The sequence below is a fragment of the Apodemus sylvaticus genome, chromosome 17, assembly GCF_947179515.1.
Source record: "Apodemus sylvaticus chromosome 17, mApoSyl1.1, whole genome shotgun sequence".
In the NCBI taxonomy this organism is placed as follows: Eukaryota; Metazoa; Chordata; class Mammalia; order Rodentia; family Muridae; genus Apodemus; species Apodemus sylvaticus.
In genome coordinates, this window is record NC_067488.1 from 5,806,948 (window position 1) to 5,827,266 (window position 20,319).

The 20,319-nt window shown below is 42.0% G+C and overlaps 1 protein-coding gene across 3 annotated transcripts in view; it reads right to left on the reverse strand.

Moving 5' to 3' along the window:
* Window positions 1-4,895: 4,895 nt before the first annotated feature.
* Rrm2b (ribonucleotide reductase regulatory TP53 inducible subunit M2B) overlaps window positions 4,896-20,319 on the reverse strand; it is a 30,989-nt gene continuing 15,565 nt past the window's right edge. For all 3 annotated transcript variants that reach the window (XM_052160780.1, XM_052160779.1, XM_052160781.1), the window contains exons 5-9: window positions 20,203-20,297; window positions 15,452-15,585; window positions 12,120-12,224; window positions 9,292-9,405; window positions 4,896-8,501 (exon numbers count right to left, since the gene is read on the reverse strand). In XM_052160780.1, the coding sequence (XP_052016740.1) occupies window positions 8,349-8,501; window positions 9,292-9,405; window positions 12,120-12,224; window positions 15,452-15,585; window positions 20,203-20,297 (601 nt within the window). In that variant the 3' untranslated portion in view covers window positions 4,896-8,348. The remainder of the gene's footprint in view (window positions 8,502-9,291; window positions 9,406-12,119; window positions 12,225-15,451; window positions 15,586-20,202; window positions 20,298-20,319) is intronic.

Below are 20,319 nucleotides of genomic sequence, written 5' to 3' on the forward strand. Positions count from 1 at the left end.
CCACACCACCACCACCACCACACCACCACCACCACCACACTACCACCACCACACCACCACCACAACCACCACACCACCACCATCACCACCACCACACCACCACCACCACTCCACCACCACCACCACCACCACCACCACCACACAACCACCACCACTACCACCACCATACAACCACCACCACCACCACACAACCACCACCACACCACCACACAATCACCACCACACCACCACACAATCACCACCACACCACCACACCACCACCACCACACAACCACCACCACACCACCACACCACCACCACCACCACCACCACACCACCACACAATCACTACCACACCACCACACCACCACACCACCATACCACCACCACCACACCACCACCACCACACCACCACCACCACCACACTACCACCACCACCCCACCACCACAACCACCACACCACCACCACCACACCACCACCACCACACCACCACCACCACCACACTACCACCACCACCCCACCACCACAACCACCACACCACCACCACCACCACCACCACACCACCACTACCACCACCACCACCACTCCAACTCTCAGGACCACAGGCCTGGAAGTCTCAAGTGTATACCCAAGACAAAGCTTTTCCTGTAAGCTCCTGAACTTCACCTCCTGCCCCTACTCTGTATCTGTTCCATCAGTGGATACTCAGTCGACAGACACCATTCAGGAATCAACCATGGCCTGCAAACTGCTCCAGAACAGTCCACAATGTGCCAGCCCCGGGTGATTCTGGAGAACCAGAGATCTCTGGACTTGCTGAAAGATGTGTAAACCATAGGCTTCTAATGAAAATTTCTCAAGTCTCCAACCATTGCCTACTGGCTTGAGCCCCCGCTTTAGATGAACACTCGAGACTGCTCCAAAGCAGCCTGCCCTTTGACACCCCAGGTGGTCCTTCAGAACCTGGACAGCAAAATAGATCTCCCCTGCTATTACCTAAATACTTGTCCCAGGCTGATCCTGGAGCCATATTCCAGCCTTCCTGGGCCCCCATAACATCCTAATTTCAGCTGGCAAGCAGTTCAGAAGAGATTACATTGTCCCTTATCACGAACAGAAGGCTAGAAGGTCAGATTCAAAGGAAACTCCATTTCCTCATTTCAAAAGGCAGATGGGGCAAATAGCTATCCATCCATTATACCTATTTGCATACAAGTGCGTGCTGGTTCCCAGGCTCCCTCAGTGTCACAAGTACATGTGACACATTTCAAAGTCTATAATAGCGTCCTAGCTCTTCCCACCTCCTCCCTTCCCTAACATTCCCAAACTCACAGGCGCCCCTCTCCTAGCCACTCAACTTCCTTATAACCCTGCTATTTTGGCTTTGCTCCCTCTCCTGGCCCCAACCCCACCTCCCTCTTTCCCCCCCTCCTCTTTTCCACACCATCCCTCTCTCTCTGTTCTTCTCCCCCACTCTCTTTTCTTTTGCTTCTTTGCTGGCCATATCCATTCTTCTAGCTATGTCTAGTCTACTACTTTCTCTCTCTTCTCTGGACTCTTCCAGAAGCCTCTGGCTGATTTGTCTCTCATATCTAGAACAAAAGCATTCCCCTTGCTAGAGCGCAGAGCAGTCTTGTTTGTTTATACAGAATTGCATGGCCAACTTCTTAGGTTCTAGACTTAGGGTTTCAATAATGTCAATGTCTGCTAATTTTTGTGAATATGTGTCAAAAGTCTACAAAGAATAAGGAGTTCAGAAGTTTGGGAATGAGGGTATGGAGAAGGTATGAAAAACAGTCGTGGGTGTGCTGGATAGTTTGAGGACAACCTGACACAATCTGAAGTCATCTGAGAGGAGGGAACTCGATTAAAAGAGAAATGTCTCCATAGTTCAGGGCATTTCTTAATGAGTAACTGATGAGGGAGGCCCCGGCCATTGTGTGTGGCACCACCCCTGACTGTTGGGTCTGTGTTCTAGAAGAGAGCAGGCTGAGCAAGCCAGTAAGCAGCACCCCTCCATGGCCTCTGCATCAGCTCCTGACTTCAGGTTCCTGTCCTGACTTCCTTTGATGATGTATTGTGGAAATAGAAGTCAAATAAACCTTTCCTCTCCAACTTGCGTTTTGGTCGTGACGTTTCATCATAGCAGTAAGAACCCCAATTAAGACAGTGGACAGTGGAGGATGGACTTACCAGACAAATGCCATAGGACTGACAGATAGTGTGGTGTTGAGGCACGCAATCATAAGTTTATAGAGAATTAATCTACTTTGATCCATTATAAGATTTTTAAAGCATTCTGATGTTACTGTTCTGTGTGTGTGTGAAGTGTGGGGGTACACACTGTAGGGCATTTGTGGAGGCCAGAGAACAACCATCAGGGAGTCAGTCCTATCAGCTTTTGTTTTTTTTTAAAAAAAGATTTATTTATTTTATGTATATGAGCACACTGTAGCTGTACTGATGATTGTGAGCCATCATGTGGTTGCTAGGAATTTGAATTCAGGACCTCAGCTCGCTCCAGCTGACCCCGCTCGCTCCAGCTCAAAGATTTTTTTCCTTTTTCTTTAGATACTTTATTTACATTTCAAATGTTACCCCCTTTCCTGGTTTCCCCTCTGAAAACCCCCTATCCCCTCCTCCTCCCCCTGCTCACCAACCCACCCACTCCTGCTTCCCTGTCCTGGTATTCCTCTATACTGGGGCATTAAGCCTTCTCAGGACCAAGGGCCTGAGACCTCCCTTTGATGTCCAACAAGGCCATCCTCTGCTACATATGCAGCTGAAGCCATGGGTCCCTCCATGTGTACTCTTTGGTTGGTGGTTTAGTCCCTGGGAGCTCTGGGGGTATTGGTTTATGGTTTGTTCATATTGTTCCTCCTATGGGGCTGCAAGCTCCTTCGGCTCCTTGGGTCCTTTCTTTAGCTCCTCCATTGGGGACCCTGTGCTCAGTCCAATGGTTGGCTGGGAGTATCCACCTCTGTATTTGTCAGGTACTGGCAGAGCCTCCCAGGAGACAGCTATATCAAGATTCTGTCAGTAAGCACTTGTTTGCATCCATAATAGTGTCTGGGTTTAGACACTAAACCCAGACACTATTATGGCTGGGTGTATATGGGGCGGATCCCCAGATGGGGCAGTCTCTGCTCCACACTTTGTATCTCTTTCTATGGGTACTTTGTTCCCCCTCCTAAGAAGAACCAAAGTATCCATACTTTTGTCTTCCTTCTTCTTGAGCTTAGTTTGGTCTGTGAATTGTATCTTGGGTATTCCAAGTTTCTGGGCTAAAGGACACTGTCAATAGGACAAAACAGCAACCAAAAAATTGGGAAAAGAATTTTATTAACCCAAATCCAATTGAGGGTTAATATCCACTATATATAAAGAATTCAAGAAGTTATAGTTTAGAAAACAAAATAACCCAGTAGCTCCTATAGTACAGAACTAAATTCTCAACTAAGGAATACCAAATGACTGAGAAGCACCTAAAGAAATGTTCAACATCCTTAGTCATCAGGGAAATGCAAATCAAAATGACCCTGAGATTCTACCTCACCCTAGTCATAATGGCTAAGATAAAAAACTCAGGTGACAGCAGGTGCTGGTGAGGATGGGAGAAAGAGGAACACTCCTCCATTGCTGGTGGGATTGCAAGCTGGTATAACCACTCTAGAAATCAGTTTGGTGGTTCTTCAGAAAACTGGACATAGTACTTCCAGAGGACCCAGCTATACCACTCCTGGGCATATACCCAGAGGATTCCCTGGCATGCAATAAGGACACGTGCTCCACTATGTTCATAGGAGCCTTATTTATAATAGCCACAAGCTGGAAAGAACCCAGGTGTCCCTCAACAGAGGAATGGATACAGAAAATGTGGTATATTTACACAATGGAATATTACTCAGCTATTAAAAACAATGAATTCATGAAATTCTTAGGCAAATGGCTGGAACTAGAAAGTGTCATCCTGAGCGAGGTAACCCAGTCACAAACGAATGCACATGGTAGGCACTCACTAATAAGTGGATATTAGCCCAGCTTAAAGATTTATTTTTTGTTATTTCTAAGTACACTGTAGCTGTCTTCAGACACACCAGAAGAGGGTGTGAAATTTCATTACAGATGGTTGTGAGCCACCATGTTATTGCTGGGATTTGAACTCAGATCCTTTGGAAGAACAGTCAGTTCTCTTAACCACTAAGCCATCTCTCCAGCCCTCCTTCCAGCTTTATGTAGATTCTGGGATCTAAGTCAGTCACCAGGCTTGCATAGCAAGCACTTCCCCCTGCTCAGCCATCTCACCAGTCCTGTTATATGACCTTTTCTTTACAACATTTGACTTACTAGTGGGCAGATAAAGAAATCCAGGATTGTTCCAGTGGAATAGTATTGGAGAACTTGTTGGATTTTTCTATACGTAATGAAACAGAGGAGAAAAAGTTCATGGTACTCTTAGTAATGTGGTGGATGAGATGGTTCTCAACTTTCCTAATGATTCAACCCTTTATATAGTTCCTCATGTTGTGCTGACCCCTCAACATAAAATTATTTTTACGTCTACTTCATAATTGTAGTTTTGCTATTGTTAGGAATTGTAATGACAATATTTTTGGTGACAGAGGTTTGCCAAAGGAATTGTGACCCACAGGTTACCAACTGCTGGTCTAGGGGATCTTAGAAGAAAAGAAATGAAACAAAAGAAGGAAGATAGGGCGTGGGCCTGGGCGAGTGAGAGGTCTGAGGGTCGTCGGTGGATGTCAGAAGTCTGGTGGCTTGATTCTGAACAAACTGCATAAATGTGTTGTACTAACCTGCACACACAATTAGAAATACAACACACTCCCCTTGGTAGACACTGAGGTAGCCTGCACAAACCAAAAAAAAGGTCTTACCATTAAAAAAAATGCACAACATGATATAACTATACAATTTATTTCAATAAACTTTATTCAAAAAGTCATAATTTTTCAGAGGGAAAAAAAACCTCAATCTCTACATGCAGAGTTGGTTTGACTGACCATAATGTATTTTAACAAAATATATTTAGGAACATAATGTCTAATAAAGCTTGCTATATAGTTAGTAGATGTTTAAATAATTAGTAATTTAGTTAAATGACCAGACACTTGAAAAAGTCAAAACAAAGTTGTAAAATAGTTAAAATGCATGTTTAAAATATTTGATTTCACTTTTCATTAAAAAAAAAAACCATCATCCTCTAGTCTGCCCTTTTATATGTTTTTTTTTTTAATAGAATTGAACCACAAACGTGAAGGACTGCATCTTTTCCCCCTAGGTTTTCAGGAATATTAAATTCCCCTTCTGACCCAGAGCAGTTTACAAAGGAGCAGATCATTTAAAGAAAAAAGAGGAGAAATACAGACATCTGACTTGTGAGTTGTTAGCTGTCTGAGCTGGGTGACAACTCATTCAGTGAGTTCAAAACATGATACTTTAGAACTAATTTGGCCTTAATGTGCCCCACCAAGAGTTTCCGTATCAAGGAAGTAACTTGGGCTCTTTGCTTAACTGTGAAAAGTAAATCTGGACTCTATGAAAATGGTACAAATACATTTAAATATAAAACACAAAATTCTGAATATTAAATTATTTTGGGACACGCACATTTCTTCATGCACAAAATACAAAGTGGTAGCTGGCATGGAGGCACACACCGCTAACCGGGAGGGAGGCTGAGGCAGGAGGGCGGAGGGTGAGATAGGCCAAACCACATGATGAGACACCAACTGAAAGGAGAATGAACATAATAAAGTAGTAACATACGTAGAACCTGGAGATTTTTAAATTAAACAACAATGACAGGTTCAGAGACATGGCTGGGAGTGGTCTACATCATAAAAATAACTCTTTATTATTGAAACTTAGCCCTTCAAAAAACTCATCCAAAGTTCGTCTACATCATGATTCTATGTGTTGAAGCATGTATTTAAACTATAGTTATAACAAAGTCATTTATCATTTTAAAATATAAAAACATAATTCTATGATAAATTGAACTTCTTTGAAACACATGTGCTGTAAAAAAAGAGAGAGAGAAAGGCATTACATTTTTTTTGTTATCTGTGAGATACTAAAAAGACATTTGATTCTTCCATATATGAGAACCAAAATACTAAACATAATAAATAAATGTGCAACCTGGAGGCATTGAAAGGATACAGAATACTGAGAGTAGTAATATAACAGTGTATTAAGAATTCAGTCTTTCAGAATTAAGACTTCTTTCAAATACAGTTCTGCTTACTGCTACTATTAATATATATCACATAAAGGTTCCTGTCCGTACTCATGAAGATCTAGATTTAAAACTTTGAAAACATACACTTTAAAACAGTTTTCTTTCAGTCTGAGATAATTAAAGTTTTAGCTGTTTTTGTATGATAGTTGATAAATACATACCTGGAACATACTACCCATGTATCCCAAGGTCTGTGATATTTTGATACTCTGCTATGATAGGATGTGATAGTTTAATTAATAAAGGAATAGGCAAAATAAATTATAATGGATGAAATGTAAAGGGTGTGACAGTCTCAACATATTACAGCGTAAGGACAGCGACTGTAAAGTCTTGGTCAAGTTTTTCAGCTTCTCCCATGCCCTCCTCCCTCTCTCCATGTTTAGTAACAGCTGCTCTGTCGTGCTTACAGGGCTATGGTGACAACATGACCACTGGGAAGCACAGAGCCAACAGTCAGTGTGGCCATAAGCTAACATGTTCGTTTCGGGGACTCCCTTTAACAATGGAAGTACGGTTTGCATTTATTTCGGGTTCCACGTTTTGATCAGATATTTGTAGAACAAATAGAATAAAAACTTAAACAGAGATAAATCTCTGAATTTCAGCTGCCACAATTTTATCTGTACTTTGTGTGTGTGCATGTGTGCGTGTGTGAGTGTGTGCTGCTGTGGTTTCTATGGGGTTGCTTAGAATCTGGACTTGGGACCAGGGTTTGGTGGGGTTTAGGCTGATTCTTTCTGAAAATGAAGAAGGGCACATCGCCCAGTGCCCGGCTTCCTGCCTCATTCTTAGAAAGCCTTCCATCCCCCTCATCATCTTAGCACGCAGCACAGACAGGCCACTGACAAAACACCCCTTCATAGAGATAGAAGAGCACAGGCCATACAAACGAAGCCAGCCTTAAATCACCTCTGGTTGGCACAAATCCAACACGGTTCACTCCACCCCCCTTCCTCTCTCCCTTCCAGTGTGTATAAGTGGTTCTAGGCCAGCGTTCCCCAGTGCACTCCACGGCTGTGGGAGGTGCTGACAGACTTCTGTTGTGAGTCCCTCCTTCCTCAGCTGCTGTGCTGACTGCATTCTAGGAAGGGATGGAGAGCACAGCATCTCCAAGTCCACTGCCTGCAGCTCTTTTTCTATCACAAAAACTCTGGAAGATCTACCAGCTCTGAGAATACGGCTTTGAGAAATGCCCACCTAGCCAGGGTCTAAACACTCCAGGGCTGCACCTGGCAACAGTTATCCGTTTAATTCCTAAAGAACCATTTTGCTTACAAGATCCACAACCATGGTAACCTGGAGTCTACTACATATGCCTCCCACACTAAGAAATTAGGAAATATATTATTTCTTTACCACAGATTGATGAATTCAAAGCAGTTGATAAGAATTATGATCTAGGGAGATCCTTACATTCCTCCTGCAAGCATTAAAAGCACAAAGATCTGAGGAATTCTTTATCTCAATCCAGCCTGAGCCACACTTGGGAGAGGAGCAGACTGCCTCGTAATGCTGCGGGACTTGATCTTATCACTAATATGAATTAGCAGTCCAGGTGGTGGAGATAAAAGTACTAGACAAACAAACTATTTCAGTGTATTAACCCTCTGGCCACCTCCATGAATTTGGGACTTACTATACAAATCTTACAGATAAATGTCCTGATTAAGTGACTCGCCAAGGTCACACCAAGGAGTAAGCCAGAATGCCAACTTCATACCTGACTCCTCAGTCTTAATGCCATCTTAAGTGCTTATGACAAAAAAAGACACATTCTCACTGTATAAATAAATAAACTGAAGTACATTTAGATAAAATCAAATCATTTAGAATTTAGTTTTAGATTTTCTTCTATTCAAACTCTCATTCCCTTAAATAAAATACTCAAAGTTTCAAAACAACAGAAAAATAGATTGCTATTTAGCAACAACAGGCTTCCATGTGTTTTGTTTGGTTTTGCTGTTATTTTGTTTTTGAGAAAGATCTCAGTGTGTATCATCACTCACAGAGATCCCCCTGCCCTCAGCCTCCTCTGAAGGCTGGATTAAAGGCATGTGCCACCACAGCCGAATTCTGTAAAAAAAATTTTTTATGAGAAGGGCTTCAGAAATCTGCATCCAAGGTGAAGACATTATCTGTGGTTTCCGCCATGACTGCAAATCGCTGATACTCAGAAACTCGTTTCTCAAAGAAATTTGTTTTCCCTTCTAACGAAATGTTCTCCATAAAATCAAAGGGATTTTCTGCCTGAAAAATCTGGAAAGAAAAGAAATGCCATTAGACATTCTAAAGAATCGAAATTAAATCTCACAGCAAGAGCAAAATGATAAAGCCAGAGGGCGGGCTCCACTGTGCCTGCAACCGCACTGGTCCCCGGAGGGACTGAGAGTTTCTGATGGCTGTTCCCAATTCCATTTAAAGTTTCAAAGGAGTTTGCAAAACCATTTTTTTCCTTATAAAACAAGTCTCTGTCCTACAAATTTTATTTATTTGTCTGCTTATCAGAGATGAGGAATGTAGCCCAGGTTGGCAACAAACTTGCAATCCTCCTGCCTTAGAAATGTTAAAATTACAGATAAACATCATACATCCAAGGTGCCACTGGTATTTTAAAGGCAGACTAATGTACTACAAATGCTTTTAGTAAAATTCCCGGTAGAGACCTTACTCGCCCATAACATTTCATCGGTAGTACGGCCGCTGGAATGAGAGCAGACCCCAGAGGCTCGCGTATTTGCATGTGTGGTTCTGAGCCGGTGAGCTGTTCCGGAAGGATGAGGTGTGTCACGTGGGTGCGCTGTTTGAAGTTTCAGAAGCCGGTGTCAGGGCAGTTGTTTTCTCTGCTTCCTGTCTATCTGTGCTCTGGCCCTGCTCCGGCACCAGCTCGACTGCCTTCCCGTCTGCTCCCGGCATGAGAGCCGTGGACTCACCCTCTCAAACCGTAAGCAAGCCTCCTCTAAGCGCGTTCTTTCATAAGTGCCTGAGTCTTTTCACAGCAATGGAACAGTAACTAAGACCACTAGTAACATGTTTTAAAACAATTTACCTTTGAGAATCCAAGTTCTCTAAGTAATCTGTCAGCTACAAACTCAATATACTGTTTCATCAAAACACAGTTCATTCCAATGAGGTCAACAGGCAAGGCTTCTGTTAAAAACTCCTGGAATGCAAACAAAATCAGAATAAGGTGCAAAACAATAATAATAAATAAGCATACATTTCCCAAATATAAAGTATTATGTCTGGAATTTGAAATGTCCCCTACAAGTTCATGTGTTTGAACATTTGGTCCCTACCTGTGTAGAAAGATCATGGAACCTTTAAGAGCTGAGACTTGGCTGGCAGAAATAGGTCATTGGGTGTGGCTTGAGGACCTTTTCCTCATCCCAACTCTACTTTCTGGTTTGCCAAAATCTAAACAATCTGTGCTTTAAGCTCCTACTAGAACCTTCCTTGCTATGACAGTATCTTCTGAGCCATGAACCAAAATACTTCTTCCCTTAAGTTTCTCACAGAGGAAGTGACTAACACAGAGGAGTTTAGTTTTATTCATACTCTGGACACTGATTTTACTCAAGGCAAGCTATGCCAGGATAAATTTAACATGACAAATGATAGTCATCTGTTTACAAATGTTTGGGATATTACTAATTATATGATTTTACCTTCTCAGGGGACCAAAATTAAGTAGAAAATAGCACATTACTGGATCCTTTAAAGTAGTATGTTTAGGACCTGGCTCCTAGATCTCCTCAACAAAGAGGAGAATGCTTTGTCCTTCAGTATCCAGACAGAGCTTCTACAAAGACCACCACCATGGGGAGCAGGATCGCAACAGGAGCCAGGAGAGAGATATCAGTTCCAGAGAGTATGAGAATAGACAGACAGACATCGGTTCCAGAGGGTATGAGAATAGACAGAGACACATTGGTTCCAGAGGGTATAAGAATGGACAGACAGATATCAGTTCCAGAGGGTATGAGAATGGACAGACAGACATCGGTTCCAGAGGGTATGAGAACGGACAGAGAGACATTGGTTCCAGAGGGTATGAGAATGGACAGACAGATATCAGTTCCAGAGGGTATGAGAATGGACAGACAGACATCGGTTCCAGAGGGTATGAGAATGGACAAACATCGGTTCCAGAGGGTATGAGAATGGACAGACAGACATCGGTTCCAGAGGGTATGAGAATGGACAGACAGATATCGGTTCCAGAGGATATAAGAATGGACAGACATAGATTTGGGAGATAAACTGAAATCCAACTGAGAGACAGTGAGTAGTAAAGTGGTAATAGAAATAAGTAAAAGCACATTAACCATGAAATTCATTTTCAAAGTGTTAAAAGATGCCAAAATGCACATGCCTTCTCCCTCACAGCATGGAAACCATCCTATAAAGAATATACTCTTTAAAAAGAAGGTAAGCACATTTCATTTTTAAGTTAGTTCGTGAGAGTGAAAAAATACATTTAAGTAGACTATCAAGCTGTTTCTAGTTGGAAAGCTTCACAGGCCCCCAATTAAGTTTACTTCACTAATTCACTCACTTATTCACTTTGTGACTGTTTAGTTTGTTCTCCAGCTAGGTAGTCTGTTATGTTATTCAAACTATGAAACAAGAACTGCCACTCCATAGTAAAGAACATAAAAATAAGGCTCAGCAGTTAAGAGCGCTTTTGGAAGAACAAAGGTTTCAATTCCCAGCACCCACATGGCAACTGACAAGTGTCTGAAACTACAGTTCTAGGAACTGACACCCTCATGACACCCTCACATAGACATACATGCAGGCGGCAAAACACCAATGTGTAGAGAAAATAACACAGACACACACACACATATATGATAATTAAACATCTGTTATGGAATAATATTTAAAAGATACATTAAATATATAATATTATAAATATATATATATATTTAAATTAATTTAAAATAAATTAAAACAAAAATATAGTCCTGCAATAAACCAGGTATACAAAAAATCCTGACATATAATGAAGACTAACTTGACAAAATTATAAACTGAGACAGCAACTTCAGTACATATGTGTCAGTCCTGTTGTGTTTGATAAGAAACAGCTGCCATGAGCTCATATATGTTGATACTTGGTCCCTAGTTGATGAAATTGTTTGGGAAGGATTAGGAGGTGTGGTATTGTTAGAGGAAGTGTTTGTCACTGGGGCTAGCCAGTTAGCCTGTTAGGCCTGTCTGCTCCGACTTCTGCTCCAGTACCATGCCTACATGACGCCATGCTCCCTACCATGATGGTCATGGGCTCTGCAACCTTGAGTCCCAAATTAAATGCGGCATCACATCTATGCTTTTCTTTTATAAGTTGGTGTTTTGTCACAGCAATAGAAAAGAAATTAACATAACTATCAAACTGGATTACATGCATTTGCTCCTATTGGCCTACAAATGACAACTTCTGTCTTAATGTCCATGCTTCTGAGGACATTAGCACAGTACCAGGAGAATCAGCTGGAGTGTAAGTCAGCTCAGGAGTTCAGTGCTAGTTCACACGGTATCCTATCGTACCATTTCAAACATATTTTAAAAACAAAATAGTGACTGGAGAGAGTGGTCAGTGGTTAGGAGCACTGGCTGCTCTTCTAAAGGACTGTGCTTTGATTTCCAGCACCCACAAGATACCTTGCAACCACATGCAGTTCTATTTCGAGGGCACCTGACTCCTTTTTTCATCTTCTGTAGGCAGCAGGCATGCATGTGGAGCATACACACATATGCAAGCAAAACACCCATGGATATAAAACAAAAATGAAGCCAAAAAAATTAAATACAAAATAGAATGTGGTCATGTGATGATGAGATGTACTAACCACTTTAGACTCCAGTACTTACCTGCTCAATCTTAACAGCATCAACAATGATTTCCCTCACTCTCTCTTCTGAAGGCTTGTTTACCAAGTACTGAAACATCAGGCAGGCAAAGTCACAGTGAAGTCCCTAACACAGAAGACAAGTGCTATTGTTAAAGAACTTTAATTAGCTACTTGTAAACAATGTGTCCATGTACTATATGAAGTAGGAACTTGGAACTTCCTAGAGATGAAAGGAATAATCAAGGAATCTCTTTTCTTTAAATTGCACTCAATATCATCAATTCAATAACTTAAAAACTTTAAGTGATAATAAATCTTAGTTTATTAACATCAAAACACTAATTTACAATCAAGGATTACCTACCTAGTTACTATTCTCTGTTAAACTATCTGAATAAAAAACACTAACAGGAAACCCTACCCTTTGAAAGCTAACCTTGGACACTGTACTAGTTATTTTCCTGCAGAGCTGACTTGGGAGAACGCTTGGATTAGCAAAGGCAGCATGACAGATCAAAGAGCAGTAGATCAAAGGTATGCGTGACCATCAGACCAATACGTGAATACAATTAACTGCAATTTAAAGCAATTCCAATCAAAATTCTGACATTTTTAAATCCAAAAACTATTTTGAAAGGATAAGTGTAAAAAACCTTACAAACACATCTTAAAAATGAACGTTTTGAGATGCAGTCTACCAACTATTAAAAGATAGTGGTGCCCACTGAAGTACAGGCTTGTAATCTCAGCTATCTGAGCAGTTGAGGCAGGAAAAAAGATGAAGGCCTGCCTGGGCTCCAGAATGTGTTAAGCACCCATCTGGGCAACTGGGTTAGACCCTGTCTCAAAACCGAAGAGAGGAGGAGCCGGGAACCAGCTCAGGGGTAGACCACTTGCCTAGCGTACTTGAGACCCTGGGCTTGTTCCTCAGCACAGGATAAACCTGGGTGTGCTGACTCACATATGTAATTCTAGTAGTCGGGGAGTACAGAGGATCAGAGAAAAGTCTATAAAGGAATATAACAAAATACTAAACATTATTACCTCTGCTTTCATTGGCCTTTTGCTAAATTCTTTGTAATAATCATGGCATTTACTGTCTAAATTATTAGAAAGTTAAAAGATATCAAACAGGAGAGTGTAATTATATGAAGCATTTGTGCACTTAAAAAAATACTATTCATAGGGCTGGAGAGTTAGCTCAGGGGTTCAGAGCACTTACTCTTGAAAAGGACTGGGTTAGCTCCCAGAGGTAGCTCACAACTCATCAATAATTACACTGCTAGGGGCTCCAACTCTGTTCTGAACTCCCAGGGTACCAGGCACACCTTTAGACAAAACATCTATACAGATAAATCTTTTAAAAAGTTAAGTACTTTTCACACATATTGCTTCCTTACATTCTAATAACCCATTAGAGTTTATAGTTGAAGAACTGGAGCATCAGAGAAATAACTTGAGAAGATTACTTAAGAAGAAATGAGCTGAGAAGCCCAGAAGGTTAGTGTGGATGACGAATGTGAACTGGACGGCTATCACAGTCCAAACATTGAAATAAGTGGAAATAAGAATACTCTCTATGCTAAAAAGCCTAGAGCCATTGGGTGGAGCATCTCTGGGACCAGCTGGAGACCTGGGATCGGAGAGGCTACAGGGAGTCTCTAAGGGTGACCGGAGATGAGATTCCTACCAGTGGGAGATACAGCCTGAAGAGCCCACCTCCTGTAGCCAAGCAGGACTTCCACGGGAAGGAGGGAGTATCAACCCACTCACAAAACCTGTAAGCCAAATTTTGCCCTGCCTATAAGATGTGCAGGGATAAAGATGGAGCAGAGACTGAGGGAACGGCCAGCCAACGACTGGCCGAACTGAAGACCCATCCCATGAGAGAGAGAGAGAGAGAGAGAGAGAGAGAGAGAGAGCCAAACCCTAACACTATTAATGATATTTTGCTATGCTTGCAGACAGGAACCTAGCATAACTGTCTTCTGAGAGACCTCACCCACTGGCGGATGGAAACATATATAGAGACCCACAGCCCAACATCAGGTAGAGGCAGAGCTCAGGGAGTCTTGTGGAAGAGTGGATGATAGAATTGGGTGAGCTAGAAGGGCCAGGACACCACAGGAAGACCTACAGAGTCAACTAACCCAGACCCATGGAGGCTCGCAGAGCGTGAACCACCAACCAAAGAGCATGCAGGGGCAGGAACTAGCCACCCCCCACATTTGTAGCAGATGTGCAGCTTGGTCTTCATGAGGGTCCCCTAACAATTGGAGCAGGGGATGGGGCTGTCTCTGACTCTGTTACCTTCCATTGGATCCTCTTTCCCTACCTGGACTGCCTAGTTGGGCCTCGGTGGGATCGGAGGTGCTTCGTCCTAGTGGGACTAGATACCCCAGGGTGGGGGGTACCTAAGTGAGAACTTCCCTTCTCTGAGTAGAAGGGGAAGGGATAATGTGGGAGGGGTCTGCAAAGGTGGGAGTGGAAGGAGAGGAGGGGGGACACTGCAATTGGGATGTAAAGTGAAAAAAAACATGGGGGAGGGAGGAAGCTTCGAGTCTAACACAGCAAGGAAATACATGCATGCTATGAACCCTTAAGGTCAAGATAGACTTAGATTTCAAACTGATGCATTAAAAAAACATGGTCAGCTTCACCTGATGGGATCAGGAACGTTGAGCTGCCTCTTTTGAAAAAGGTGAAACAACAGGTGATAAATAAATAAATAAATAAATAAATAAATAAATAAATAAATAAATAAATAAAACTGGGAGGAAAAGGGAATTGGAGGCAGAAGGAGACAAGACCTAGTTATAACTGGATATGGCAGAGAAAGAAGCACCGTAAAGTGGCTCCTAGGACATTGGAGTTGTGCTATTTGAAAGACAGGAAGACAAATCAAGTAGCACATTTGGGAGATGATTATGAATCTTGATTCCTGAAATACTTGTTAGAGATATGTGTGGAGGCTACCAGGAAAACACCTAGCACGCACTGGAATGTAGGTTTGGAACTTAGAACTATCTGGAATATAAGCAAAGCCTCAGGAATTATGAGCACTTACATGGGGGCTGACTCAACAAGAACAATTAGAATTAGCTAGGGTGTCATGAATAATGAGTGCCCAAGGCAAAAATCTGTAAGTCCATTCATACTTAAGGATGCGTAGAAACCAAGGAGGAAAGGTAGGAGATGCGGAAGGAAAACAACATCTCACAGGTCCAGGAAGAAGTGGGTTTCTATTTCCTTTTCATTTCCAGAATACATGTGTCAGGGAAATACTTCTCCAGGAGAAAGAAAAACAAGTGACCACACATAACACACATGGAAGAACAGGTCTTTCCTTACTTCATCCCTGCTGATGAGTTCATTTGAAAAGGTCAGTCCAGGCATGAGGCCTCTCTTCTTTAGCCAGAATATAGCAGCAAATGATCCAGAGAAGAAAATTCCTTCTACAGCAGCAAAGGCCACCACTCTTTCTCCTAGGAGACAAAACAGTTCCATTTTCTAACTAGATACTGCAGATTTGCAAGTTTATAGTTATATGGGGCCTTTTACAATGTTATACTATCTTCCTAAGAAACAAATCAAAATGTTAGTATTGTGTACAAAGGTCTTCAAAGCAGGGGTTTCCCATTCCTGCCTGCTAAAGTGGAAATACATGTTTATTTCATTTCAAACTCTGTGATTAACACGGACTTGGACAGGTATTGTTGTCTGCATACACACACAAGTGGATTTCCATACACCAAACAAACAAATAAAAGAGGTGATTTGCCTGTAAAGGCATGTGTGAGAGTTACCTGTGTAAACATGTGTGTATACTAGAATGGGAGGTACAAGATAAACTTTTTGACAACTGTCTTCTAACTGGAGGAATGGTTGCTAAGGTTTATATTTTTGTTAGCAATCTATTGTTGCTGAAAGACTACTAGTAAACATTTCACAAACATTGTTATCATTATAGAATAATCTTAAAAATTAGCTGAAGGCAATGAACTCACCTATAGGATAAAATGTTCTGTTAAAGATAGAAGAGTCAACTTAAAAGTTTACTCACTATTAGGCAAGAACTCTGTAGAAACTCATTCCTAAAATGTCTTTAGTGGTATCATATCTGTGACAGTCTCTAGATTTTTTTGGATTATAACACACACACACACACACACAAATAACAAATAAAAAATTTTAATTTAAAATTCATCCTATAGAAATATCCAATTTTTATGTTAAAACCCAGACTTTCTGATCTTTACAACCAAAAGTTAAAGTTCAGAGAGTTCACTGAAGTGCTCCTGGCTGTCACTGAAGGAGTCAGGTTTCTCTTGTTCGTCCCTTGCTGACCTCACATCAAACAGATGAACCAGCAGGGAGATGGGAGTCCAAACTGTCTATTAGAAACTTCCAACATGAAGACTTCTAGCTCATCCTTACAGATACCATTGGTGATCATCAGAGAGGCCTCATCCAGTCGCTGATAGAAACAGATGGAGAGACCTACAGCCAAACATGGAGCAGAGCTCCAGAAATGCTGTGGGAGATGTGGGGAGGAAGGGTTGTAGGAGCCAGAAGGGTCAAGGACACTGTAAGAACAGGGCTCACACAAGCAACGAACCAGGGCTCATTGTGACGCACAGAGACTGAGTTGATAATCAGGAAGCCTTTACAGGACTGACCTAGGTCCTCCGTATCTGTCATGGCTCTGTAGCTTGGGGGTACTTATGGGACTCCTGACACTGAGAACAGGGACTGTCTCTGACTCTGCCTGCTTTTGCAACCCTTTTCCTCCTACTGGGTTGACTCATCCAGCTTTAACAGGAGGGGATGTGCCTACTCATATGGCAACTTGATACGGCAGGTTTGGCTGGTAATCCCTGCGAGGTTTGTCCTTTCCTGAAGGGAAACTGAGAAGGAGTAGATCTGGGAGAGAGGGGAGGTGTGGGAAGGGTCTGGGAGGAGAAGAGGGAAGGGAAACTGGGTTTAGGATGTAATATAAGAGAAAAGAATGGGAAAAAAGCTGCTTTGGAAAAACTGAAATAAAACTTTAAAAAGTGCCGACTGAGTACTATTAAAGGAAACTTTAATGTGCATATAGTAAATATTACAATATAAATATAAGCACTGCTTCAATTATTTTACCTATAATTGGATATTAGTTTATGATACTTTTAGCTTGCAACTAATTATATTACAGACAATGACTGATACTTTTAATTATTAAAGTAATTCTAGATAGATAATTATCTGTAAGAGAACTGGACTAAATTATAAGTGCTATAAATAAAAGGAGAGTTATTTTAACCACTCTGTACATTTATGTGAATGCTGAAGAATGAAAACCATAACAAATCACTACAGAAAACGATTTTTTTGTAAAGAACTAAACAATTTTAAGGAGGAGCTTAAGAGCATGAGAAGCAGAGTTTGCGTCCCAGGTCCAGGGACATGGATGGCCATGTGGAAAGGCAGGAGCAGCAGACACACCTGTAACCCAGCACTGGGCCAAGCATCCAAGACATCCCTGGAGAGACTTGCCCAGTGGTGAGCTCCCATGCCTGTCTTCAGTGGCAGAGCCGCTGGGCTAAGGCGCCTATGTCCCTGCAAGCAGACTCTGCTGACATTTCTATAAGCAGTGCTAACGAGACTCTCTGGGTCTCCCGCTCCCCTCCCCCACACTTACCCCCACACACCCACATATGTGTAGACATGAAAAGTAAAGGGGAGGCTGACTGAGGAGAGGAAGGGGTTAACAGGAACTTGAAGGGGACAAGAAAGACTAACAGAGGTGTGTGTGACTATGGTCAAATGCATTATGTACACGGATGTAGATGTCATAATGAAAGCCATTATTATGAACAATTAACATATGCTAATTAAAATGAGGAGTTGCTTGGGAGACCCTATGCCAGTAGCTGAGATGCTCTTGTCAGTTAATGCTGCTGGAGGAGGAGCAATTTTTTTTTCCTTTCGGTGTTTGGCTGCTGGTAGGTTACCCATGCTCTGTGGATGGGTTCCCATCCATACACGCGTGGAGAACATTAAATGGACTTGGTGGATCATAAAAAGATAAGACATAAAGGTGGGAATGGAACATGTTGGAGGAGGGTCCTAGAGAAGTAGAAGGAGAGGTGTATGAGCAAGTATTTTACACATATGTATGAAAATTTCAAAGGATAAATGAAACTATTCTTTACTAAATATTCATTAAGGGACTGGATAAATGACTTGGTAGTTAAGAGTGCTTACTGCTCTTGCAGGGACCAGTTTCCGGCATCCATATCAGAAGGCTCACAACTGCCTGCATCTCCAGCTCCAGAGAAACAATTCTTTTTGGCCTCTGTGGGTGTCTGTATACATATAGTGCACATGAAGTCATGTAGGCACACACACATACACAAACATTCTTAAATGAATAATCTTTTAAAAATATATTAAACATAAAGTGGAGATCAATAAAGGGAGACACTTGATAATCAACCTCTGCTTTCATACTCGTACATGTGGTGAACACCTGTGTACATACGTGCATAGACATGTGGGGAACACAGGTGTATATAACTGTATCTATGCAAGTGTACCTGTGTACATATGTGCACAGATGCATGTACAATGATACACCACAAACGAAAAGAGAGAAGGAAGGAAGGAAAGGAGAAATGACTCAGAAGACACCAGCTTCTGGCCTCCACAGGATATGCACACATAACATATGCTTACACCTATAGAAGCACATACACATCACACATGGACACATTCATGCACAGAAAGATTCTAAGAGATACATCTTATAAACTTTTGAAATAAAAAGACAACCAGGATATTTATTCTAAAAAACTGTAATGAAGGTAAATACCTCATAATTTGTTAAGAGAGAAAACAGGATATAGAACAGTTGCTCTACTGGGCCCCACTTGGTCCAGAAGTCTCCACAAGGATTAGGCGAAGCCCTGCCAGGGGAAGAGCTGCCGTAGAGGGTACTGAGGTGCAGGTGGCTCCGTAGAACTGCATTTCCTCTGCTGCAGAGCAAAGAGTATCCCCACACTACTGACTTTTAGTTCTACCACCCAAAAGAGGAGAGCTAGGAATCGCATGTCCCCCTCCCCTCCCTCCACAGGCACTGTCCACCCTCTCCACTCCTCTACCACACCTGTTCCTGGGAGGTGCTTTATCAGAAGACTGAGATGGATTTACTGTGAGATAAAGCAACAGGGAGGCTCTAACTGGAGCCCATAGTATGACTGCAGTGTGATTACCACCTTATGTTGTTTTCTAGTCTATTTCTTGGGTAGTGTCAGTAAATACATGCCTCAAACAAGGTAAGAGGCAAAGATGGACACATCCCAAGGTCGTCTCTGATCTCCACAGACGTGCTGCAGCTGTGCATGCCCACACTTACATACATGACCATGTGCACACAGGGGAGAAGGGGAGGGCATAATAGGTAAAGGAACTGAAAGTTCTCCTGAAATTCCTGACCTCTATACATGCACTATGGCACTCACAAGCCTCTGCCCCCACACACATACAAAATATTAATAAGTTAAAAAATTAGAAGGCTAGGCTGAGTGACACATGCTTGTCCCAGCACTCAGAAGGCTGAGCAGGAGAACAGAAGTTAGATACCATCCTGAGGTATATATATGGTGAGACCCTGCTTCAGGGGAAAAAAGTGGGCCATCTCAACTTCCCCAGAAGCGTATCTGCATTTCACTTACCAGTGAAAACTAAGTTTGTTACTGTAAACTGTTTCTTGTCCTAGTTGACTAAAATAAATCTCGCATTTTTTAGAAACTAGATCTTTGCTTCCCAACAATTGTTAGGCCTTTACATGCTCTAAATCCCTTTAGTTCTTTGACATTGACACAAACTGCAGGTCACTCCATCACTCTCTGCGAGATGCCTTATTGTCACTGTGCATGTTGAGATCTTACCTTTTCAAGTTCTAACATATTAAACACACAAGTAACAGCTTTACTTAGCACCAGTTTCTAAGTAACCATTACAAATAACGGCCACAGCACACTGAAGTCTCTGTATTCTACTCTGATGCATCACGACCCCCAAGGCTTCTCTGATACGTACAAGTTAACACTACATACCAAAAGTAGATTTCCTGTCCGCTATCCAGCGCAGAGCCCAGTCTGCTTTTTTCTTAACATATGGCATTGTTTCAATTGCGTTGAATAAAAACTCCCTATAAAAACAAAAAATCATGC